This window comes from Xenopus laevis, chromosome 1L (assembly GCF_017654675.1).
Source record: "Xenopus laevis strain J_2021 chromosome 1L, Xenopus_laevis_v10.1, whole genome shotgun sequence".
Taxonomy (NCBI): Eukaryota; Metazoa; Chordata; class Amphibia; order Anura; family Pipidae; genus Xenopus; species Xenopus laevis.
Window position 1 is genome coordinate 201,110,735 of NC_054371.1, and position 26,256 is coordinate 201,136,990.

A 26,256-nucleotide genomic window follows, 5' to 3' on the forward strand; every position below is an offset into this window, starting at 1 on the left:
AATAACCTGGAAGATGCCATTTCTTCTAATGTCAAAAGGTCTGGGTTACGTGAAATGTTGTCTGAATTGAAACTAGCGGTGGATTTCATGACCGATACCTCTCTAGATCTGGTACATCTAGCTTCAAGAACTATGGCACTTTCGGTGTCCTCAAGAAGGGCTTTGTGGTTGAAGCCATGGCTGGCGGATTCAGCCTCTAAGGGGAATTTATGTCAGTTGCCGTTTGAGGGAGAGATGCTCTTCGGTGAGAAACTCGATTCCATCATTAAGAAAGCTTCCGGGGGCAAGAGTGTATTTTTGCCGCAGGAGAAGAGATTCAGGCGTCAAGGGGGGAGGCCTAGTTCCCCCATTAACAGGTCCTTTCGGGGTTCAAGACAGCCTAGATATGGAAGGACTGCCGGAAGACAGACTAATTGGAAGCCCACAAGGGGGGAAAGTAGGCCTCCCAATAGGAGAAGTTCTACTTTCAGCTCAAGCCATACGGAGAAGAAGCAATGAGATCAGGCCGGCTCAGACCAGCAGAGTGGGGGCACGTCTAACATCCTTTTATGCGGTCTGGGCCTCAAAAATCAGAGACCAATGGGTCCTGAGGGTGATTCAGGAAGGATATCAGTTGGAGTTCCACAGGGTGCCGTCTCGCAATGTGTTCAAGGTGTCTTCAGTCCCGCAGGTACCAGGTTCGGACCAAGTGTTACAGGAGTATGTAGATCAACTCCTGAACTCGGGGGCAGTGGAATGGGTTCCGAAGTCCCAACAGGGCTTAGGTTTCTATTCGAAGCTCTTTCTAGTCCGGAAGGCCTCGGGGGCATTCAGACCGGTACTGGATTTACGCCCTCTGAATCAGTTTGTCAACTGCAGGCGCTTCAAAATGGAATCACTGACGTCCATCCTACAAGCAGTTCCTCCACAATCATGGCTAATAAATCTGGACTTGAAGGACGCATATTTCCATGTACCAGTGCACAAGACACACCGGAAGTATCTTCGATTTGTTTTCAGAGGTCAACATGTCCAGTTTACCTGTCTTCCCTTTGGCCTCTCAACGTCCCCAAGAACGTTTACAAAAGTCCTGGTCACGGTCGTGGCTTTTCTAAGAGTAGAAGGTGTGCCTATATTTCATTACCTGGACGACATTCTGTTGGTGGCTTCATCAAGAGAGGAAGCTCTGAAATTCAGGGACAGAACAATCCTGGTACTCCAACAGTTCGGTTGGGTAATAAACTGGGAGAAGAGCAGCTTACTTCCGTCACAAAGGATGGTCTTCTTGGGTGCACACCTGGATACGCAGGAAGGAATAGTTTCACTTCCTCAAGAAAAGATACAGCATATATTGAGACAAATAAGACAGTTCAAAGAACAACAAAGAGTCTCAGTAAGATCATGCATGTCGGTCCTAGGTCTCATGGCATCTACGATCCAGATGGTGAAGTGGGCCAGGTGGCACATGAGGCCTCTCCAACAATTCTTCCTGAGGGAGAATGCTTCAAGACAGTTGAAACTAAATTCACGAATTGTAGTTTCAGAGGACGCCAAAGACAGTTTAAGTTGGTGGCTGGTTGTAGGAAATTTGACTCAGGGGATGGTCCTTGCAAACCCCCCGTATGTGGTGATCACGACAGACGCTTCAGAGAGAGGCTGGGGTGCAGTACTGGAAGGCCGCAGTGTTCAAGGTCATTGGAACCTGCAGGGTGTCTCCTCAAACATTCTGGAACTACGGGCCGTGAAAGAGGCATTGCTGGCCTTTTCAGAAAAGATTCTACATGCCTGGGTAAAGATTCAGTCAGACAATGTTACAACTGTGTCTTATGTGCAGAAGCAAGGTGGCACCAGAAGCGCCCGACTGCTAAAAGAACTGGCCCCAATAATGACGTGGGCAGAGGAAAATCTAGAAGGGCTGACAGCCTTACATATTCCAGGCAGTCAGAATACGGAGGCAGACTTTCTCAGTCGCAACACCTTGCAACCAGGAGAATGGAGTTTATGTCTGCTAACCTTTCAAGGCGTAGTACAGAGGTTCGGAAGGCCAGAAATCGATCTTATGGCCACGGACAAAAACCACAAGTGCAGCAGGTTCTTCTCCAGGGCACCATGTCCTCTGGCAGAAGCAGTGGATGCACTCCTCCAGGATTGGAGCAGGATATTTGGTTATGTTTTTCCGCCCTTTCCAATGATTTGGAGGGTGTTGAAAAAGGTGGATATCGAAAAAGCCTTGGTCATAGCCATAATTCCGTATTGGCCGAGACGCCCTTGGTTTCCGCTCCTGCAGAGTTTGGCAGTGGAGCCACCTCTGAGACTGCCTCTTCAGCCGGATTTGTTATCCCAGGGCCCAGTGGTCTACGAGGGAGTGGATTCCCTGTCACTGACGGCATGGAAATTGAAAGGCAGAGGCTAGCAGAATATGGTTTCCAGGAAGATCTGGTGAATTTCTTATTGAAGGCTCGGAGGGCTTCTACCTCGGCTCAATATTACAGGGTCTGGAAGTGTTTCGCAGAATTTGCAGTACAACACAAGTTTGACCCAAAAGATCCTACTGTCCAACAGGTGATTCAGTTCCTGTTTGTGGGTTTCCAGAGAAAACTTAGCACAAGCACCCTGCGAGGTCAAGTCTCCGCATTATCTGCATTGTGTGGTCATTCCTGGGCGGAGGAGCCTCTGGTTAACCGGTTCTTCAACGCAATGAGAAGGGTGTGTCCTTTCAAGAAATCCAGAGTTCCACCTTGGGACCTTACGATTGTCTTACGAGCCTTAATGTCTTCACCTTTTGAGCCTTTGCGGAAAGCCTCGGACTGGCATGCGACATTGAAAGTCCTGTTTCTGGTCGCTATTACCTCAGCTTGCAGGGTTGGTGAGATTTCTGCTTTGTCAGCAAAAGAGCCAGACACAGTTGTCTATCCGGACAAAGTGATTATGAGACCATCTTTTGAGTTTCTTCCAAAAGTAATCTCCCAATTTCATGCCGATTTGGAAATTACACTACCTTCTTTCTGCCCGTCTCCAAAGTCTAACAAGGAGCGAGAATGGCATACTTTGGACTTGGTGAGGGCCGTTTCGCATTATCTGACGCGAACGAAGGATTGGCGAAAATCTGACAAGTTATTCCTGATTCCGAGGGGCCCTAGAAAGGGTATGGCACCAGCTAAATCTACGATTGGCCGCTGGATTGTCTCCTGCATTGCTCTAGCTTATCGGTTGACAGGCAATGAGATTCCTAAGGACCTGAGGGCTCACTCTACAAGAGCCATGGCTACTTCCTGGGCGGCGGAAGCCAAGGCCCCGCCAGACCTCATCTGCAAGGCTGCGAGGTGGACATCTTCTTGTACCTTCATTCGTCATTACAGACTGAATGTGATGCTGTCTCAAGATGCAAAGTTTGGAAGAAAGATTTTGCAATCTGTTGTTCATGCTAAATAAAGTTTTTTGGTTGATCGATAATGGTCCCTCCCTTCTTTAAGCTTGGGGAAATCCCATGTTGGTGAATTGTCTGCCATGGGTGACTTGGGAAATATAGAAATTTTTTCATACTCACCGTAATTTCTATTTCCAAGTCACTTCCATGGCAGCATTCACCAACTTCCCTCCCTTCTTCTGGAGCTTGTTACTAGACGAGGATTGCTGGGAGGAGCAAGGTATTTATACCGATCGTTAACTCTTTCCTGTCCAGTGACCTGATAGGCGGGATTAACCCATGTTGGTGAATGCTGCCATGGAAGTGACTTGGAAATAGAAATTACGGTGAGTATGAAAAAATTTCTATATTTTTAAAAATATGAAATATTTAGATAAAATGGAGTCTATGGGAGAGGGCCTTTCCATAAATTCAGAGCTTTCTAGATAGCTGGCTTCTGAATAACGGATCCCATAACTGTATATTATTCAAAGATATAAAGGTGAAAATATGTGGCTGTGATTGAAGCTTGTCATGCTGTGTCAAAGGAGAAGATATTTATACTGAAGACACCCATGATTCCTATAGATATAAATTTCTAGCTGGCTCTTTTACAATTTACAGTGTAATATCTACAAAGCTCTAGGACAGTCTCTTAAAAGGGTGGTTCACCTTTAATTCATTGTTAGAATGTTCTAGAATACTACAAAATTATTCAATTGACCTTATTTTTTCTTTTTTTATAGTTTTTGAATGATTTGCATTCTTCATCTCCTGACTCTTTCCAGCTTTCAATATGCAGTCCTCTCCCCAGTGGGCCTATCACACCAATACCTGGCTGAAAATTGGCCAGATATTAATTTTTGTTGTTGTCTACCCTATGTAACTTTGCTTCAGTGATTTATTGAATGTATTAATTCACAGATTTATTCAATGAGGTGCTGTGGGTACAGTGAGTGAGCTCTATATTCTATGTAGTCTTATGTGGTGGAACCCATCAAAGTCACCACGTGGGAGAACAACTGTAAACACCTATGTGTAGGAGCCCTTAGGGCAGGCTCCACACACACTCTGATTAATTCAGTCGGGGAGTATCCCCTTTTATTTAGCCACCAAACATGATGTGTGTGGATCCGTCTTTCTATACATATACGTTGCTAGGGGACCCGGCCGGGTCTACGGAAGAGACGCACCACCAGTTGCAGGATTGGTGAACTACAGATGTGCAGTAGGAGAAATTACATTGTGCCCTTAGGGCAGGGTCATATTGACCAAATATGTACCCATGGACCAGTGTCTAGAGTGAATGCTTTAGAAGGATGGGCCACGGGTACCTCTATAGTAAATACAAAGAAACTCCTAGCTTGCCACTCAATTCTGGGGGCAGAGGTGAAGGGGAGATGGTGCCTGCCAGCAGTCGACACATATGCAGACATATAGACTGTCCCTGGGAGAAGTGACTAGGACCTAAATTCAGCACTTTCTTAGGGCCCTAGAAAATCTCTTGCAGAGGCTACAATCTGGCCTGTGGGCCTCCAGTAGGATATCTACTGTATGTTCAAATGATACTAGGAATGTTGTTCCTGTACATGGTAAATTATATTCTTTCCTGTAGTGAAATAGAAATTTTAACTCGTCAGTGCCTGTAACCATTTCAGACTTGCAGACTTGCATATTACATCACAAACATGGGAGAACTAAAATCCTGTGTTTCTTCCTCTCTAATCTGTAGGTTTACCTGTAGAAAACATTAGCTGCCTTTAATTTGTCCCTTGTGGTTATCACCCACTGAGCACACACCATTATTCATTTGATTCATCCTTTGTACAGCTGCACTAAGGCTGCCACTGTGCAGTTTGGCAGGACAAGACAGATTTTTCACAGTAGAAAACAAAGCCAGAACCCTCAAGTAACAAACCTTAAAACCAAATAAAAGGAAATGTTCCCATCTGAAGATAAGTAGGCCTAAATATGTTGTTCCGTCTAAGTCTTTGGAAAGGTTTAACACCACAGACTAGAAGCTGATTTACAATATATACATAATTAAATTATTATAGAGGTGGTTCACTTTTGAATGTTATAGAATGCCCTCTATCCAACTTTGCAATTGATTTTCATTTTTTTTTTTTTTTTTAATAGTCTCAATTATTTGCTCTTCTCTTCTGCCACTTTCCAGCTTTCAAATGGGGGTCACTGGGCAGCCACTGTGAGGCTACATTTTTATTGTTATTGTTACTTTTTTATTACTTATATTTGCGTGTAAATAAGCAACCCTCGCCACCAGATAGCTGCTGAAATACTTATTTGAGAGCTGTTCAACAAAAAGCTAAATAATTGAAAAGCCATAAAAATAAATGAAGACCAATTGCAAGTTGTCTCAGAATATCAATGTCTACATCATATTAAAAGTTTATTTAAAGGTGAACTACTCCCTGTAATATAACTAAATATATAAATAAATATATAGTATAGGTTTATATTGTCTTACAACTTGCCTTGCATGAAGAATTGCTACACTTTTATTTATATATATATATATATATATAGATATAGATATAGATATATATAGATATAGATATATATAGATATATAGATATATAGATATATAGATATATAGATATATAGATATATAGATATATAGATATATAGATATATAGATATATAGATATATAGATATATATAGATATAGATATATATAGATATATATATAGATATATATATAGATATACGTATATATAGCACTAGAACACAGCACTGTTATTATGTATTACAGGTACTATGCGCTGTAACTCCTCTTCGTATAACATTGTAACATTGACTACAGTGCTGTAGTACTATAATGTAACACTACCATAGTAAAGTAAGTGTGCTAGCATGGGGCAGCATTGTAGTAAGTGAATTGTTTTATAGTGCCATGTTTTAGTGTTGTGGTTTGTTACAAGCAATTTAATACTTAACACACTACACTATACAGTATCACACACTTAGTTACTGGCTCCCACAGCAGACTCCCTTTAGAGCCCCCAAACTCACAAACATTTATGGAACACATCAGTCAGGGCCCAGGCAGTCACATGGAAGGCCCCTGCTTTTAGGTCAGTAATAGAGTGCCACGCTTCACTATAGCATTTAATCAGGGTAACACTTCACTCTGCCCTCTAACATGCTAGGTGTACTCTAGTGATGTGCGGGTAGGGTTTTTCTTGACCCGCTCCAACTGAGCCCACCCACACCTGGCTCCTCCTCTTTCTTTATAGGCCCGCCCTGCCAGTGACATCACAAAAGCGGCAGGATGAGCACTTGCCTATAAAAATAGAAGCAGGAAGCTGGCAGTGTAAGGTCGCAAGTGGGGAGAGCCGGCAGAAGAGCTCAACCTGAACCCGCCTGCGACCTGCAAAGCAATTGCTGAGGTGGCCCAAACCTGCGGGTGTCGGGGCGGCCCACATATCACTAATGTACTCTGCTTACCTGTAAAGGCTTCTACATCTACAGTGTTCTTAGTATGATACTGTAATATAGTGCTGCACCAGCTTTACAATGTGATGCTACATCTAATTTATTTACTATACCATGGTGACATGGTACTACACTTACTGAAGTGCACATTGTGTTGCAATCAGGGCCAGATTTCAACCCAAAGCGCCCCTAGCCTGCTCGTACCCCCCGCTGCACGAGCACCACCTCCTGCTTTTGCCCCTACTCCCTTACCTACTGCCCATTGCTTTTGTGCTATTCCCCAATCACTGGTTCTGGGGGGGGGGAGATTCAAACAACCTTCAAATTCCTCTGCCCAGTCCCCAGTTCAGATGCAGCCAGCGTGTGGGCATGCCTCCCCCAGATCTTTGCCACCCTAAGCCTTGCTGCAACTACTATAATATTGTAACATGTTTGTACACTTATTATTGCTCTCTAATCTGGTACTGTACACTTGCTCTAACATGGTGTTATGTATTGCATTCCAGTCTGCATACAGAGTTATACTTCTTTTATGGCCATGTTATATTGTCCTGTTCTTCATTTAAAGGACAAGGAACGTTAAACTAAAGAAGTAGGCTAGAAATGATGTGCATTACATTTTGGGGTTCTGTACCAGCCCCAGGCAACCAAGACCCTTTAGCAGGAAAGATCTGTGCCACCAAAGATGCCCCAGTAGCTCCCCATATTCTTTTCTGCTGATTCACTGCACATGCTCTGTGCTGCTGTCACTTACTGAGCTTAGGGACTGACTCAAAATCTGTATAACCCAGAAATACCATTTCACTGTCTAAAATACTTAAACATTATACTAATTTGCTGCAGTTCAGTGGTATGGTATTTTTAGTTTCAAAATAAACGTAGAAGAGTAAAGAATAGTACAGTGTACATATTATTATTACCAATGCTAATTTCTACTGTAGCCTATAGGAAACCTCCTCCATGTTCCCATAATCTAAATCTAGATAGTGCCCCTTTTATTATGCAGAATAGTAATATGCAAACCATTATTCAATACTGATGTTCTGAATGAGGTATCCACTGTAATTATGCCCAATCTGACTCACTTTCTTCTATTTTCAGCCATCGTTGATGATGAAAGGCTTTCTGCAGAGGAAATGGATGAAAGGAGGCGGCAGAACATTGCTTATGAGTATTTATGCCATCTAGAGGAAGCAAAAAGGTAAAAATAAATAAATAAAGGCTGTTACTGACAGTAATGCGTGTTCAGTTAATTGGACAGAGTGGGAGAAACATGGTCCAAGGCAGCCCCCACAAATTTTGAAAAAACACTCCATTCTGTAAGCGAACGCTGAAAGTGTTGTCTATTTGTTTTTTTCAGATGTGTTTTTTAAATAGGAACTGGCACAACTATTGATTTTTTTACCTAATTATTGTGGATTTTTCCCGGATTTAGCATGCAGATTAAACTTTATATATTTCACTTGATACTGTAAATTCTAAATTGCTGACTTGTACTTGATTCAGTTGGTCAGTAAGATCACTAGCTGACACATTTTATCACAACATGTTTGGCAAAATGTGCCCCTCTGGTAACTACAGTGGAGGGATATGTAAGGGGGGGGTGCCCGTCCTGCACCCAGACCAGCAGTAGTCAAGCTATGCCGCTGCTGTGCGTTGTGATGATCCTCAATCTGACGGCCTGCATAGTAGCAATTGCAATCCAGTCGTTGAATCTAGGTCCAAAAGATTGGATAAGCCCATATTGACAACCTCAAGGTGGGCATGTAAAAAAGATTTGCTTGTTTGGTGACTTTGCAAACAAGTAACGCTTTAGTTGGGGTGCTATTGTGGTTACTTGAAGGAACAGGTTCAGCCTTAAGGTTGCCATCCACGCACAGTGTTTTTAGGATATTGGTGGATGTATGAAGGAAGACCAGCCGACTAATATCTGCAAAAGATTTGGATTTTGGCAGTCGATCTGCCAAGTTGGAAAATTTTAATTGGGTGCCTATGAAGGAGCCTGACATTCTATTGTTTCTACCTGTATATCTGATGGTTCAGCTCTAAATGTCTGTATTGTCTAAATGTCGCCTCTAAATGTCTGCGACCAGTGGTTGCAGAAAAAGTTTGTATATGGCCACCTTTACTAGGTTAGGTTGCTTTACCCTTAACTTTGATTTGGTTGCATATAAGCAGAAACAGCTTGTTAAATGTATCTTTCCGAGAAGTCACCTGTTTCTGGAGGTTTGTTACTGCAATAAAGTTGCACATACAAATTTGCCAGTGTGAATGAACCAAAGCGAAAACTGGCCATAGACGCAAAGATGCCCTTTTGTATGATTTTCAGATTTTGGCAATCACTTAATCAGTCGATTGGATAGGTTAAAAGATATAGATTGGCTACTGATAAGCTCTCTGCATGTAATGGGAGACTGTCCCTACTATTTGTCGGACAAAACTTTCGTACTATTGCTGTCTGTCAATTAATGGCCAGAGCATTATCTGTTTTGTTCTTTTTCCTACTTATTTTAATCTGAATGGTAGATCATGAGAAGGAGTGTTCGTCGCACCAAAAAAAAAAATATGCACATCTACGGCCACCTTAAGGTGGAATCCAATGTTAAGTGGAAACAACAGGAATGTGGTTGTTCAGCATTGTACATTCCAAATTGATTTGCTCCTTGTAGGGAGAGTTGAAATAATATGCTGCCCTAATGGACCTTTGAACAGGAGCATTGTTTATTTGGAAGGGGCCGGACTGGTACTTTTACAAACACTAAACTTTGATGAATTTATGTTAAAGGCACACAACAACAAAAGGAATGTTCTTTAGTTTCTTGATAATCAGTTCTGCTGGTTTGTGATGATTGAAAGAAAAGAGCTAATGCTATTAACCTCTTGGTTAGCATTAAATCTCATTACACTTCTATAAACCTTCATATTTGAGCCACTGATGCTGTTGGAATTCTACTGTATATCTTGATTATTCTCAGTGGGTGACTTTATGCAGAAAGGACAGTCATCGTCACATATTGATTTCTTTTCAGTTAACCAATATAGTATCTTTCACATAATTAAGTTCAGTTTATTTTATTTAAAGATTATTTAAATAAAGATTTATTTAAAGATTATTTAAAGATTATGTGATCAATATTCTAATTATATTTATGTTTGTGTCTCATGTTGTGTTTCTCTCCAGCCAGCAGTTCTGTAAATGTAGTTCAGGTATGGGATCTATTATACAGAATGCTTGGGACCTGGGGTTTCCCAGGATCTTTCCATAATTTGGATTCTCTATAAAGTCTGGTAAAATATCATGTAAAACATTAAATAAACTCAATAGGATTGTTTTGCTTCCAATTAGGATTAATTCAATCTTAGTTGGAATCAAATACTAGATATGGGAAATGCCCTTTGGAGCTTTCTGGAATACTGGTTTCCGGATAACTGATCCCATATCTGTAATGGGGCAGGATTTGGCCAAATCACAAGTAATCTATATAGGATTTGAATTTGGTAAATCCAAATACCAAATCCAAACCCATTCATATATTAATATTGTGTTTATTTGAATATGCTAATTATAGTTTAGATTTGATCTATTGAGTTACAGTAAATTTGGTGTTTGGATGGTACAATGTAAGGCAGAAAAAGGTAGAGACCTCAGTTGTTTTTACGTTGTAAAAATATTTTTTTGTTTCACACTTTAATTGGACGCCAATGCAGCTAAAGAGTACCCACATGCACAGTGGGGACATGAAATATAGCGGAATTTAGCGGATAATCTGCAGTGGGGACATGAAATATAGCGGAATTTAGCGGATAATCTGCAAGGTATCCTGCTGCAGATGGCTTAAACCAAAAGGAAAGGTTAGTCATATCTTCTAATAAAACTAGTTACAACTCCACACCTTTCCTTTAACAAACCCTAATGGAAAATTGGGTAGTTTTAGGGCACACCCCACATCATCTTTAACCACATTCAGACATATGGGTCCAGCACACATCTTTATATAAACATTTACAAACATTTTCCGTATTTGTTTCTTAAATGTCCTTTTATTGCACTATATGATGTTAGAGTGCCAAGCTAGAGTGCCTATGGTACTGTAGCTGATTCAATGCTATAGATATCTAGTCTCGGTGCAAATGTCTCCACTTATACAACATTACTTTTCGGAGGGAGAGATAAGGATGCATTCAGATATCATGGAGCCCCATTAACTGTCTGGCCAAAACACAGCCATGCCTTGTTACAATTTAACTTGTCTCGGATCCAAAGAACCCCAGTCATTTCTCTGCAAGGCTTGTCCCTGTCACAAAGTGGCTAGGTCCCTGGCAGGTGTCCTGCTTGTCCTTGTCCCCTAAATAATGCCATACAGAGAGAGAGAGAGAGGGTTTGTCTCTTTATGAAATGAAGACATTATTATGCCTTTGTTTATTTTAAAAAGAAACTGCTCCTGCCCCAAACACCTGGAACCGTTGTCACATGTTTTCCCATGGTTCTCTGTTAGAAATTGTCTTGTTTTAAAACAAAGGGAAAGGGCCCCAAAGCACAAATCAAAGTTGACATTTAATCAATATATTAAAGTGGTCCAGGTGCTACAGCCCATGTACTTTAGCTCAGGGAAGTAGACAAGCGGTAACAATTCAGAAAAATATAGGCATTGGGCACTCAAAGGATCCATAGACAGGCCACCAGAAAGTAGTAAAATATGTATTAATATCATCACCTCTACAGCCTTAGGTGCTTCATGCCGAAAAGGCACAATGTCTTGTGCCCAAGATTATATTATAGACTAAAAAGTGCAATGTTCCCTGTGCCATAAGATCCTTTTGGGGATGATTTCTCAGTGATTTTGGTCACACTGACATATGCCCTAGTAGCCATTATTCCCTCCACACAAGTTCTGTATATAATTCTGGTATAATCCTGAAAATTTGGGAAATGTGACATTTCTGCTGTTCTTGTAGCAGTTGGGTTCTGGAATTTGGTCCTTAACAACAACTGAGGGGGTAACAGATTGGCAGTTCTGATATAAATACTAGCTGTTTTACCCTACTATTTCCATCTTGAACAACTACTCTCCACTCTTCTTTCTGCAAATGCTGCTCTACATGGGCCTAGGGCAGTGTCCCCTATCTCCTTACCATCCCAAGCATAGTTGTGGTGTTCAGGCACAGAGAAGTTTTGATTTTAGTGTCAGTGTTCCTTTAAACAGAGCTACAATGAATGGAATCCAGCCAAGATCCTCAGAAGATTAGAAGTGGCATTTCTCATTCAGGGAAACCTTTTGTGTATGCTGTATGCCAGTGCTGTCCAACTTCTGTGGTACCGAGGGCCAAAATTGTACTGGCCTATGTGAAGGAGCACCGATAATGGAAGTCAGTGTTGACCACGCCCCCTTTTAAACCACACCCATGTTATCACAAGAACTTTTAAGATCATATCCAAATTAACGGTGGTAGCACACCAAAAAACTAAATGGTTGGTGCTCACTGCAGGGAATCCCTCATCACTCATATGTGAAAAATTGAAGTCATGTTAAAACATACCCTTAAATCCATATGCCTCATCCTCCCCTGTGGATAATACAACGACCCCCCAACACATGATTAAACACCTTAGGGGCCCTTAACAACAATTTCCAAATTCTAACAAAGAACAATCCCCTAACAGGTTAACATCCCACAGGTAGCGTAGGGCAAGCAGAGAATGGCACACACAAGCAGCACTGGGCAAGCAGAGAATGGCACACACAAGCAGCACTGAGCAAGCAGAGTATGGCACACACAAGCAGCACTGGGCAAGCAGAGAATGGTACACACAAGCAGCACTGGGCAAGCAGAGAATGGCACACAAGCAGCACTGGGCAAGCCGAGAATGGCACACACACAGGGAGGGAAGGCAGAACAGAGCAGGAGACAGGGAAAGCTATCATTCTAATATGTACTACATACAGTGACACAGTGCTGGTGCGCCATTAGCATTTTGAATAAAGTGTGAACAGGTGAACAATGTGGGCAGTTTCAGTCTGGGTCTCAGGTATGAACAGTACAGGCTTTAGGGGAGTGAACAATAGAGGTGCCACAAGTGTGAACAATACAGGGGGATCACAGGTGTGAACAATACATGCGATTAGAGTCTGAATTTAAAGTTTAAACAATGCAGGGGCCAGTTAATCTCTGTAGTGATACCTTTTAAATCTTACATATGGTAAACAGACACAGCATGTGGGGGGCCACAGAAGGGGGGATCGCTGGCCGCCAGTTGGACAGCCCTGCTGTAAACTATCTGCATTGTGCTTCATTTATTATTTTCAACTTTTTTAATGAGAATCACATCTCCTGGCAAAACAAGAGAGAAAAAAATCTTTATTATCGTAACCGGCCATAGTAGATTCAAAATTAATTTTCATTTAAATTGAGAAACGTATTGCCAGGTGAGGAAGGTTACGGGCTATATCAGCCTCTCTGTATCTACAGTCAGCCTGTGTATAACATTTTTTGTATGGCCCCTAAACCTTGAGCAAGGCGATCCGTTTTACATAATTCACCCCCCAATAGGCCCTCTCTGTACCCTTGGGTCCCAAGCTTTAAGTCTGCTCTCTCTCTCTCTCTCTCTCTCTCTCTCTCTTTTTCGATACACTGTTGCAAACGGACATCTGTGCTAAATTAAAATTGAAATTCACTTTGAGGCTGTGGGGTCAAGAAAGTATGAGTGGGTTCTAGACTACAGGCTATATGTTCAGATTGCACTACAAGCAAACATTCCATTTCTTATTGTTTTGGGTTGCCAGTTAGCCGTTTTATTTTCAGAAAATGATTTCAGACTGAATACCTTTCTCTTGCAGTAAATAGTGCTGGGAACAGTGGCTTTTCTCTGTCTTGTCCTTGCCTATGGTTAGTCTTAGTGCCTGAGCTGCCTGATGCTGATAAATAATACCACGATTGCTGCTGATATTTCAGAATATGCTCTCTTTTCAGGCCTCATTTATCTAATAAAAATCAGCACAACAAACGATCTTGTAGCTTTTGTATATCCGTTTTTGAAACACCAACCCACACATACGATCTCGTCCAAAAAGCAGTGAGGTTTTGGATTGTAATACAAATTGAAACAATGCCATATACGCATAGTCATGTCCCTGGGAAAATATAAAGGAAGAAGTGGCGTAACTAGATGTTACTGGACCCCACAGCAACATTTTTTTAGGGCCCCCAAAATATCCAGAGGTTGTCAAGTTATACAAATATATATTAAAATGTATCATTGAGTAGGGCCTCACGGGGTCCCCTGTACCTCCTGGGCCCCCCTGCAGCTGCAGGGTCTGCTTCCTCTATAGTTATGTCCCTGAAAGGAAGGTTTGATTTGTAAATGAAGAAAAGCTTCTTTGGGGACCCACAGATGCAGAAACTGTTAAACTGGCATACTGTATATTCTTTGTGTGACTGAGTTTCTGTGTTGGAATTGCACAGTAATCCTCCTTTGTAAAAACCGAGGATTTGTGGAAAGGCCACCAAGGTCGGGGCCTAGGGCAACAGGTTTTTAGGGGCGGCATGCTGCCCAACCACACCCACATTAGTTGAGAAACACTGGGGATACGCAGAAGATGTGATCATTTTTTAAATTTCCAGTGCGCCAGTCACCATTGCTCTGTTCCTGGTGGTGAAAATTTGTGCAAATAAAAGGGAAGGGACGGCAAATGGCAGTGGGCCTAGGGGTGCCCGCCATATAAATCCAGCCCTGAGTGCCAAATCACCAGTAAAGGCAGGCTTGGATGGGAGCTATAGTTTCAGAGCTGAAGGATTTCAGTGAGGAAAGGCGATCACCATACTCTGGTTGCTGCAGAAATGAAGGTCCCACCATAACAACATCAACTCCAAATTTGTAGGAATTAATTGCTTATCTTTTCTGCTAGATGTTTGATATCACAGTTTAGAGCAAGTATTTCCAAGATGATTTGGTGCATAAAAGCGAATTGTGGCACATGCAAAGATTAATCTGTGTCAAGTAGCAGCCATTTGCATTGCCTCTGATTGATCTTTTCTTCTTTTGCTTTAAACTACATTTCCCTTTTAGCAACAGTCTGATTGTAGTGTTCTTTAAAGGTTTTACTCTGCTTCATAACCCACTGTTTGTTCTTTAATAGAGTCATGAACAGGCCTGGATTTCAGGCTTGGGTGGCCGCTGGTTCCCTAGGCCTGGTGCCCTCGCGAGCGCACTCCAACCGCACGCGCTAGAGCACTGGGGATTACGCTACAGGAGTAGGTCCCTGGTGCTCCTTAGGTTATGGCTGGGTGGCATGCCGCCTCTGAAAACTTGCCACCCTAGGCCTGGGCCTTGGTGGCCTCACCACAAATCAGTAAATGAATGAAAAAAGTACTGACAAGAATTTTCTAGTATTAGATGATATTGATGACAGTGTGATAAATTATCAGTACTAACAAAGTATGGCACCATATCCATACTTGTGTCCTATTGTTTTATAGCCTCTATGTAAGAAGAAAATAAATGACAATAAAAGTAGCTATTAAGAAACAGTATTTTGAATATATTAAACATGATGACGTGGCATGCTCTGCCGCTATCAGAATTGCTGCGCCTGTGTCTGTACAATAAATCAATTTATTAAAGGTGTGACACTGAGTCATGACACGTATGCAAACATCAAAGAGTGTTAGAGCTGTGTCACATTTGGTTGTTCCTCTGCTGGTGGAGAAAATGCAAATGCCACAAAAACCTCTGTCTGTTTGTAGTGGCCAGAATTATATCGTCCTGCCAATGTACTGTACAACACTGTTGTTTCATCACTTCCCAACCAGCAAAAAAAAATACCATGTGCTGCAAATAATTACTTTTTTCAGTTGTTTTGTATTTTTATTTCTTCCAGTAATGTCTAAAGTGTACGTTTTAAAAGTATTTTGGGGCACATTCACTTACCCTAAGGAATTGAGCAAATGTTTTTCCCTGACAATGCAGCATTTTTTGCCCCAAAAATTCGACATGGGAGTTGAATCAGATACAATTACCATTATAGACTATTGCATGGGATTGTCATGATGTTACATTTTCTGAAATAGTAACACACACAAAGACACAATATAGGATGCGGTTATATGAAAGTCGGAATCTGACATGGACTTGTGAAATAAAAAGCAGATAACGGAGAACTGAATAAGGATACGATAAGGATCTCTTGTTTGTCCTGAAAGCACTTGGGTAACAAATGTGTAGTTTGAATATTCAATAAGGACATGTGCCATGGACATTTGGTGTTGTGAGGCCCTTTGAGATGTCCATAGTTCACATGGGAAAGGAGGGAAGGGGGATGTCTCCTGGATACATGCAACCTGGGTGTTATTGCTTATAATTGCACATGAAGCTTTTATCCCAAAGCACTGTGCAAGGTGCTAATTCCCTCACCTTTCTGTCCCTCTGTAAGTTAAAAGCAGGGGTGTAACTACAGAGGAAGCAGACCCTGCGGCTGCAGGGGGGCCCAAGAGGCATAGTGGGCCCCATAAGGCTCTAATTAATTAGGAATTTTAATATATATTGTTAATACAGGGCAACCATTTGATATTTCGGGAGCCCTAAAATTATTTTGCTGTGGGGCCCAATAACATCTAGTTACGCCACTGGTTAAAGGGATTCTGTCATGATTTTTATGGTGTAGTTTTATTTCTAAATTACACTGTTTACATTGCAAATAATTCACTCTACCATATAAAATTTCATTCCTGAACCAGCAAGTGTAATTTTTTTTCAGTTGTATTGGTGTGGAGCGCCATCTCAGCTCATTTTGCCTGGTCATGTGCTTTCAGAAAGAGCCAGCACTTTAGGATGGAACTGCTTTCTGGCAGGCTGTTGTTTCTCCTACTCAATGTAACTGAATGTGTTTCAGTGGGAACTGGATTTAACTATTGAGTGCTGTTCTTAGATCTACCAGGCAGCTGTTATCTTGTGTTAAGGCCCTCATAGATGCAAAGATTTTTCTTTGATAAACGACCGATTTTAGTGCAATCCAACAAGCCGTCAAATTATCGTCAGGTTAGTGGGAATCGAACGATCGTGCATGTAATGATTTTTTGTCCAACATCAGTCAGAAAATTGATCTGTGAAATCTCCTACCTCTCAACTGTCCCGTTTTGAGTGGGGCAGTTCCTCTTTTGACAGATCAACCCTCATTCAGGCGTTTGTACTGGGAAGTCCAGATTTCTCTGCGCTGAACAGCCAAAAAAGATACAATGTTTCTAACTTAATTGGCTCTTGGCAGAGAGCCCAGAATAGACACTTAAGATATATTTTTAACAGATTTGTCTCTTGGGAAAAGTTAGACTCACAGCTTAAAGGGCAATTCACCTTTATTAGTAAAACTGTAATAAAACATAAAAACTACAGAAATGTGTTCAAACTTTCATAACCTGGAAAATGTTGTAAAATAGGCATGGTAATTAAAGGGTGTGGCCGCAAAAAGGGGCTTGGTCAAAAAAATTTGCCACGCTGTGCGCGGCAAATATTTTTATTCCTCTTTCAGTTTCCAGAATGTTGGGAGGTATAAATCTATATATTGTCCAGTTGTTTGCAGGGCCAAGCAGGCAGCTACCCTCGGTTTTCTTGGCTTCAACTAGACAACATCGCTTGAAATGGTCTTTTTAGTTGATGGACAAATCGTACATTTAAACGATCGTTTCAATGATAACGAATTCTTGCCAGCTTTAGGGAGCTGCTATCTGGTTACCTTCCCATTGTTCTGTTGTTAGGCTGCTGGGGGGGAAGGGGAAGTAAATAATTTTTAAATAGTTCGATTATTTTATTATAATGGAGTCTATGGGAGACGGCCTTTCCTTAATGAGCTTTCTGGATTACGGAAATCACGTATCATGTTACCACAAGAAAAATACTTTCTTTTTCTGAAATATGGTGAGAACACGGTAGAACACTATTACTCTGCTTGCAAATAAGTCTGGATGAAAAAAATGGCATTACAGGTATGGCATCCATTATCCAGAAACCCGTTATCCAGAAAGACCAGGCCATCTCCCATAGATTCCATTTTTCCAATTTTTTTCAAATTTTTAAAAATGATTTCTCTTCTCTCTGTAATAATAAAACTGTAGCTTGTGCTTGATCCCAACTAAGATATAATATAAAAACCAACCTATTGGGTGTATTTAAATTATTTTCTAGTAGATTTAAGGTATAAAGATCCAAATTATGGACAGATAAGTTTTCCGTAAAACCACAGGTCCTGAGCATTCTGAATAACAGGTCCCATACCTGTATTATCGGATTTCACTCTGTGTCCTTGTAAAAGTGATTTTCATGGTACCAATTTGTCCTTTCAGCCTAAAAGACCTCGAGGCACCTATTTGGTCATGAAAACAGGCAGGTGGCTGGCCTAGGCTATTAGGCTATAACACTTTTACACACCGGCCCCTTATGTTTTTGGTAGACAATTAAAAAAAGAAAAAAAAGATATTGCTTCCCAACCATTTATAGCAACCAAAAGTACATTTATTATAATAAATATACAGCTACATATGAAAATTATACTGCACTTTAAATGTATGGTACTCATTACTGGAAAAACTCTAAAATAAACATAAATACCTATATAGAAAGTTTGACATAGAATATATTTTGTCTTCTTTACTAGCCCATAAATATGCACTCTATCTCAGTTTAATTCTGTATTCTATCAAAAGTAAAGACAGCCGAGGTAGTGCAGCTTGGGATTAGCTTGGCACTGAGGAGATTTCTCCCACTAAGCAATGACTCAAACGCCGAGCAAAGCCTTGGAATAGTTCTGAAGTCACACACATCCATCATCTGAGAGAATACAATTTCATGCTTGTTTGTGACATTAAAAATCTGGCTTTAAATCCGCAGTACAAAATATCGCAGAGATTGCCCAAAAGGCTAAAGTCACAAACAGATTTTCCATTTTGCAAGCCTGGGACTATGATCCTCTTTATTCTGTTTATATTTGCTTAAAACAATGGGGCTATAGAAACAAATCAAAACGTATAGCACTTGGGATACAAACTAGTTCCTAGCCGAGAAAAACCAGTGGGGTATAACAAACATATTCAGCAATAAACAACACTTCCCATAGCTGCTGGAATGCTGTATGGCAGTTGGGCCTTTGGGCAGTTCAGTCTAAGGGTAAGGGCACACGGGCAGATATGGGGAGATTAGTTGCCCCGTCGACAAATCGATTCTTCTTCGAGGCGACAATCTCCCCAAACTGCCTTCCCACCGGCTATAATGGAAAATCCCCAGTGGGATGGCACTCGCGGCACTTCGTTTTCCGGAGACGCCCGAAGTGAGGCAACTTCGGGCGACTTCGGAAAACGAAGTGCTGCGAGTGCCATCCTGCTGGCGATTTTTGTCGCGGGGGCCACTAAACTCCCCGAATCTACCCGTGTGCCCTTACCCTAAGAGTAGTGTTTTGTTGCTCTAGAGTTTAGTAGCTCAATGGGTGGGGGGGTAAAACATTCTAAATTGCCCCACTTTTAGTTTTGAACTGGAATTGGCTGAAAGTGCCTGGTGCCATTTCTGTATTTTTTCAGAACACACGTATTTATTCTGGGTGGGGTGAACCAAGGGGCATGGACTGACACAATTGGCGGGGGCAAAAATCACACAGAATTATATGTAGAAAGGTTGACAGAGTATATATAATGGTGTAATTTGCAGTCATTTCTGCAGTCTATGTATTTATTTCTACAGTAATGCCAAAAAATGAAAGTGTTTTAAAGTAATGAAAATATAAAGTACTGCTGCCCTGCACTGATAAAATTGGTGTGTTTGCTTTAGAAACACTACTATAGTTTATATAAACTAAACAAGCTGCTGTGTAGCCATGGGGGCAACCATTGTACAGGTTGCATTGCAGATGCAATCTGTAAAACCCATCTGTATTACAGGGCTTATTATCTGTTATCTGCTAAGTAACCTGTGACTTTTCGCTTTTTTTTTTTTTAGCCTAAATGGCTACCCAGTTAACTATTTATGTAAACTGTAGTTGCCTTTGTAAAGCAAAAACATTTTTTTTTTTTTAACTTTTTTATTTTTTGGTGTTACTGTTCCTTAAAGGGGAGATATTTGTATAATTAAAGATGTTTTAGATGACAATAGCTTATTCATATGCTGTTCTCATTTACCATGATAGTAATTTCACAGCAACAGTCCCCTGTTAGATATTAATTGCACCAATTCCAAATGATTGACGTTTAAATCATTGAAGAAAGATTATGGACATTTTCCCAAGCTTTTGTTCTTCACATGCAACCCCCGCTGAGCTGCAAGCCGACCTGCACACCCAGCTACAACACAAGTTCTATGTTTATAAGCATATATGTTACAGGTCCTTCCTTCATGGTTGTGTATTGCAGAAATATTAATATCCATCATTTTGATTTTCACACTTCTGCCATTCATATAACATTGCATTTTCAAGCATGAGCTCTTTCTTGATAGGTGATAGGGTTGCTTTGAATAGCCAGTAGCCAGGTAAGTATAGGCTTATTTGTGTAGTATTTGACCTTAGGGCAGAAACCCTATTCTTAGGGCAATTACACATGGGATGTTTTGTTGGCCATGATAAATCTTGACTACCGCAGGCAACAAATGTCCCTTGTGTCTGTTTCATAGGCTAAAATGCTAAGTTGGAGTTTTCTTGAAAAGAGACTCTGGGGCTACTTTGGAAAGTAGCTGCATATGTTGGAGATTTGTATTACATATTGTACAATGAAAGCAAATTTAACCTAAGAAATTGAAAGCAATATCTTCCGGCCCCTCTAGGGCAGAGACAGACAAGAAGATTCAGGGAGATCAGTTGCCCGACGACAAATTATCTCTTCTTCGGGCGACTAATCTCCCCAAACTGCCTCCCCATCGGCTAGAATCTAAAGCGCAGGCGGGATGACACTTGGAGCACTTCGTTATCCGAAGTTGCCCGAAGTTTCCTCGAGAAAACTTCGGGCAACTTCGGAAAACAAAGCTATCCGAGTGCCATCCTGCCGGTGATTTCAATTCTAGCCGGCGGGGAGGCCGTTTGAGCCGATTTGTCTCACTGGGCGATTTAATCTCCCCAAATCTTCTCGTCTGTCTCAGCCCTTAGAGGAAGATGTAGCCAGAACCAGCAGTGCAGGGAGTAGCAATTTTGCAGTAGCCAGTGCCCCTCCGACAAAGGCCTCATTTCGCTAAGGAGAATCACAGAAGTATGCAATACATTGTGGGATGTCTTGACTGTATGGTAGCTGACTACTCCAACATTGTATCAGTGGCACATGTAGTCAGAACCAGCAGTGCAGAGAACATCAGATACAGCTTTCAATAATAGCAGCTGCATCTACAAATACCTTACCAATCACTAAACATTTACAAATAATGTGTATTGTAAATTTGCTTAGACTTATATTTGCTTTAAATTGTATATATCTGTTAACTATAGGGATGCACCAGTTCGGGCTTTGGCCAAATTCAAGCCTTTTTCAGCAGGATTCAGGTTCGGTGTAATCCAAGAGCCTGGCTGACCCAAATCCATGAGGTCACATGATTAAGGGGATCAAATTGTTTTCTTTATTATGGTTCTGATGTGGTTCAGGATTCTGCTAAATATGTTCTGAGAGATTTAGGATTCAGCTGAATTCTGAAAATAGGGGTTCTGCTGAATCAAAAAAATAGGGATTTGGTGAAATCCTGAAAATAGGGATTTGGTGCATCTCTAGTTGACTGCTGTTTGCAGTAGACTAAGTATCTCCTGCCTGTAGCTTTCATAAAATGTGTTTTATTTGTTTGGTAAACATACGGAAAAGAAATATAATTGTTTGAAACTGTATCAGACTTGCTGATACCCTGTTGCGTTTGGAAACATATTGGAAGGCCTGTTTCCTGTAAAATGTTATTACTGCCAGAATTAATGCAGTATAAAAATAAAAGGACAACATTCTAAACCCCCTTCTTTTTGTCTTTGCCTATTTTTAAAGAGAAGCAAAATATAACTGGGAAATGACCCTGATTGCTAAGGAAAAAATACAGTTAAGTGTCACTGCAACAAATGCAGTTGCTTTTCAGCAATATTTATGCCTGACAGTCCAGAACTAGTACGTTTCAGTCCTAAAATGCTCATTAGCTCATTTGCCCTGTGCCAACTGTCTGAAAGTTTGCTGAGCATTGAGGTGCCCATTGCACAGAGCTAGGTTATTCTTGTGATCACAAATCTCCTGTCTGTATTTCTTGATGCACAGTTGGCCAGATTTTCCCAGGTAGGTTGGGCGAGGGACAAAAATGTTCCAATTTTCACATCATAAATGTTGAGAGGTTCATAGGATTATTTGCAATTCATAAAATGTTAAAGAGCTCAGCAGGATTTTATGTAGATGTGTAATAATTTTGGAGCCAGGAGGAACATTTTAGGAGCTACGGCTACTTAGTTGTTGGGATATAATTGAATTAATAAAGGATAACTGTGTTCCAATAAGCAGTTCCTGTTGTGCAGATATGAGTAAATGATCTAACTCAGCTAACGTGTGTTCTTTGCACTTAATGATAGCTGTGTGTATGCCTCTGGCTCTCTATAAGCAGGGCTGCTGAGTTTTGGCTTGAGACACATTGCTGAGAGGGAATTGAGGACCAATTGTTTGTTTTATTTGCTGTTCAGCGAGCCAGGGTGATCAGCAGGTAATCTAACCGGATCACACACATTTCCCTGCTTCTGCTTCCACGAACTAAACGTGCTGCTGCCTTTCTTGCCAAGAGCAGTGGGTTCATTCGGGAGAGAGAACCCAGGGGAGCTGTGCGAGGCCCAGGTTTGGCCATGTTTTTTGTGTTTCCAGGCAAAATTGTGAGCTAAGCAGGTTACAAGTGCTGAAGTCAGGGCTTGAATCATTATGACTCATGACACCACTACATTTCTTATTGTTGATTGAGTGTGTCACCCTCTATAAGCTCCACAGTATTCTTGCCAAGCTGTTCTTTATTTCTGAAGTTTATTCACACATTCTAGCTTCACCCCAAGTCCACCTCAGGCTGGTGCCAAACAACACGGCTTTGTGTGCTATTTAAGGGCTAGTAACCCATGCTTAGGCACAGGCTTTGTATTCATTTTATTTTACTATAAATCTTTAATAAAACATATGGCCCTGGCCACCCGTGAAATGCCCAATACCCACCTTTACCTATGCAATTGACATAAGTGATGTTAATTTTCACCCCAAAATTGCACATTTTAAGTAGGGATGCACCGAATCCACTATTTTGGATTCGGCCGAACCCCCGAATCCTTTGTGAAAGATTCAGCCGAATACCGAACCGAATCCGAACCCTAATTTGCATATGCAAATTATGGGTGGGAAGGGGAAAACATTTTTTAATTCCTTGTTTTCTGACAAAAAGTCACGTGATTTCCTTCCCGCCCCTAATTTGCATATGCAAATTAGGGTTCGGATTCGGTTCGGCCAGGAAGAAGGATTCGGCCGAATCCGAATCCTTCTGAAAAAGGCCGAATCCTGGCCGAATCCCGAACCGAATCCTGGATTCGGTGCATCCCTAATTTTAAGTGTTTTACATTTAATAAGGGTTAGCATGGTGGGAATCAAGACTTTCTTTGTCAGTGTACTTTGACAGGAAACCCGTTTTCCACAAAGTGAGAATTACGGAAAGGGTGTCTTTTTCTATAATTTTTAAAATTGATTTATTTTTCTTTGTAATTAAACAGAAAATCGTACTTGATCTCAACTAAGATATAATGAATCCTTGTTGGAAGCAAAACCAGCCTATTGGGTTTAATTAATGTTTCTAATAGACTTAAGGTATGAAAATCCAAATGATAGAAAGATCCATGGATAACAGGTCCCATACCTGTACTGCACATGCCTATACTACTAATGCTATTATCTGCAAATTATCTGCAAATTTGTATTCATTTGTGTGAATGGCAGTAGCCATGATTGGTCTGAACAGGTAGCAAGATAGAATAAATAATGGAATGGTACCTTGCAGTTACAAAGGAATAATGTTTTAAACAGCAGGAGCCCTACATGGGGGCCCACAGAACATATATTGTTTTCTTACAGCTTAATTGGTCATTGTAAGCCTTGTAAGCCTGATCATTTGAAAAATCAGGTACACATAAGAAAATGCAATTTGTTATGTTGCACTGATTACAAGCACAATGCCTTTAATTTAATGTGCAATCCTCGTGATTTCTAGACTGTTTCACCTTAATCCAATGTCCCTGTAAATATAATACAGTGTTATTCGCTATAGGTAGGAGAGAGCAGGCCAATATTATTATTATTATTATTATTATTATTAACATGTATTTATATAGCACCAACATATTGCATAGCGCTGAATAACACTCTAGTTATGCTGTAAGAGCAAATCACAAGCTCCTTTTTAAATATGAGTGATCTCCATTAAAGATGGGCGAATTTCCACTTTCGCCGCATTGGAATAAATTCACGAAAATCCACCGGCAAAATTAATGGATGGCCATTGCTTTTAATGGGCGCTGGCGTCAGTTTTGACACCGGCGCCCATTTTGATGCCGGCAATTTTTTTGCCCGTTTCGCGAATTTTGTGGCAAACTTCACCCATCACTAATCTCCATCCCTGCATGTATGAAGGAAATCTTCACTACTTCCTTCACTCTTTTCCATTATTATCAATAAAACAGCAGCCTATGTCTCTTGCACTGTGTACAAGAGAAATACTCCCCAATTTATTTTAATGTATATTTAAAGGGGTTGTTCACCTTTGAGTTCACTTTTAGTATGATGTAGAGAGTGATATTCTGATATAATTTGCAATTGGTTTTCATTTATTACTATTTGTGTTTTGGAGTTATTTAGCTTTTTATTCAGCAGCTCTATACTTTGCAGTTGCTAGGGTTCAAATTACCCTAGCAAACCATGCAATGATTTGAATAAGAGACTGGAATATGAATAGGATAGGGCCTGAATAGACAGATAAGTAATAAAAAAGCAATAACCATAAAACTGTAACTTTACAGAGCATTTGTTTTCAGATGAGGTCAGTGACCCCCGTTTGAAATCCAAAACGAGAATTGGCCATTCTATAACATACTTTTAAGCAAAATACAGGTATGGGATTGGTTATCCACAAAGCTCTGAATTACGGAATGGCTGTCTCCAATAGATTCCATTTTATCCAAATAATCCAAATTATTTTCTTTCTCTCTGTAATAATAAAACAGTACATTGTACTTGATCCAAACGAAGATATAATTAATCCTTATTGGAAGCAAAATTCAGCCTATTGGGTTTATTTAATGTTTACATAATTTTGTAGTAGATTTAAGGTAGGAAGATCTAATTATGGAAAATCTGTTATCTGGAAAACCACAGCTCCCGAACATTCTGGATAAAAGGTCCCAGACCTGTAAGCATATTCTTCTGCTAAACAAATGTTATATGTTCTACTCAATATCCTGTTAAAAACCTAGAATTATGCATGAGTTTATGTATATTTGTGCAAACACACACTTTTTAATATGTACTTGTATTTAATATATTATGAAGCGTATGTGGAAGCTCGCGGTTTTCTCTATTTTTCTTTCTTTAAGTGGAAAATATCTGACATGCTTCAGTGAATTACTTGGCAGGGTATTGCAGACTGCTAAAACCTCTCAGGAATGACCATAAGACTGTGCTTTGATATTAGAAAGGCAGATAGGTAGGATCATTTTGTAGCATGTGAGCAAGAGCCTGTTATCCGTTGGACAGGATGCATTGGAAACCATACTCGATCAAAATGAATATTTACACGATGGGAGTGTTCAGTGCCTTGCCATACAAAACGAAAAGGTGCCAGAGATTAGGAGATGTACAGGAACAACAGAACGCCTGTTGATATTAAAGGGGATCTCCACCAAAAACTGTTTTGAATGTAACAGAAATGAAAGAAGAGCTAATACCGAGCACTTTCCAGTGAACGTTTATCAAAAACTGCCAATGGTTTTCACGTTATGTGTAAATGTGAATGTTGAATTAAATCTAACTGAAAGCAGTATTTGTTGATCATTCTTGCAAACAATGGAACTGTAGTTGGTTCTTTTCCAGGTCTGTTAAAGAGGTGGTTCAACTTTTAGTTAACTTTTAGGGGGTTATTTATCAAAGGTTGAGTTTGAGGTTTTTTTATACCTTGAATGGTTTCTAATTTATGAAAAAACTCGAATCCGTGAGTTTGGTGTGAAAAACCCGAATAATGCAAATTTATCAAGTTTTCATCTAAAAAGAAACTCGAATCGATTGAATTCATCTAGTTTTCAAGCAAAACCGGAAAAAAACTTGAGCATCATGAATATTGAAAACATCTTCAAATGGTTCAAGGTACTGGTACCCGCGGGTTGAGGGTGGAATTTCCGGGTGCGGGTATAGACGTGGGTTGGGGGTTGTGC

The 26,256-nt window shown here is 40.6% G+C and overlaps 1 protein-coding gene across 2 annotated transcripts in view; it reads left to right on the top strand.

Annotated features, from left to right (window-relative positions):
- The window catches only part of iqgap2.L (IQ motif containing GTPase activating protein 2 L homeolog), a 174,560-nt gene that overhangs the window by 41,052 nt on the left and 107,252 nt on the right, over positions 1 to 26,256 (top strand). For both annotated transcript variants that reach the window (XM_018265345.2, XM_018265360.2), the window contains exon 2: positions 7,943 to 8,042. In XM_018265345.2, the coding sequence (XP_018120834.1) occupies positions 7,943 to 8,042 (100 nt within the window). The remainder of the gene's footprint in view (positions 1 to 7,942; positions 8,043 to 26,256) is intronic.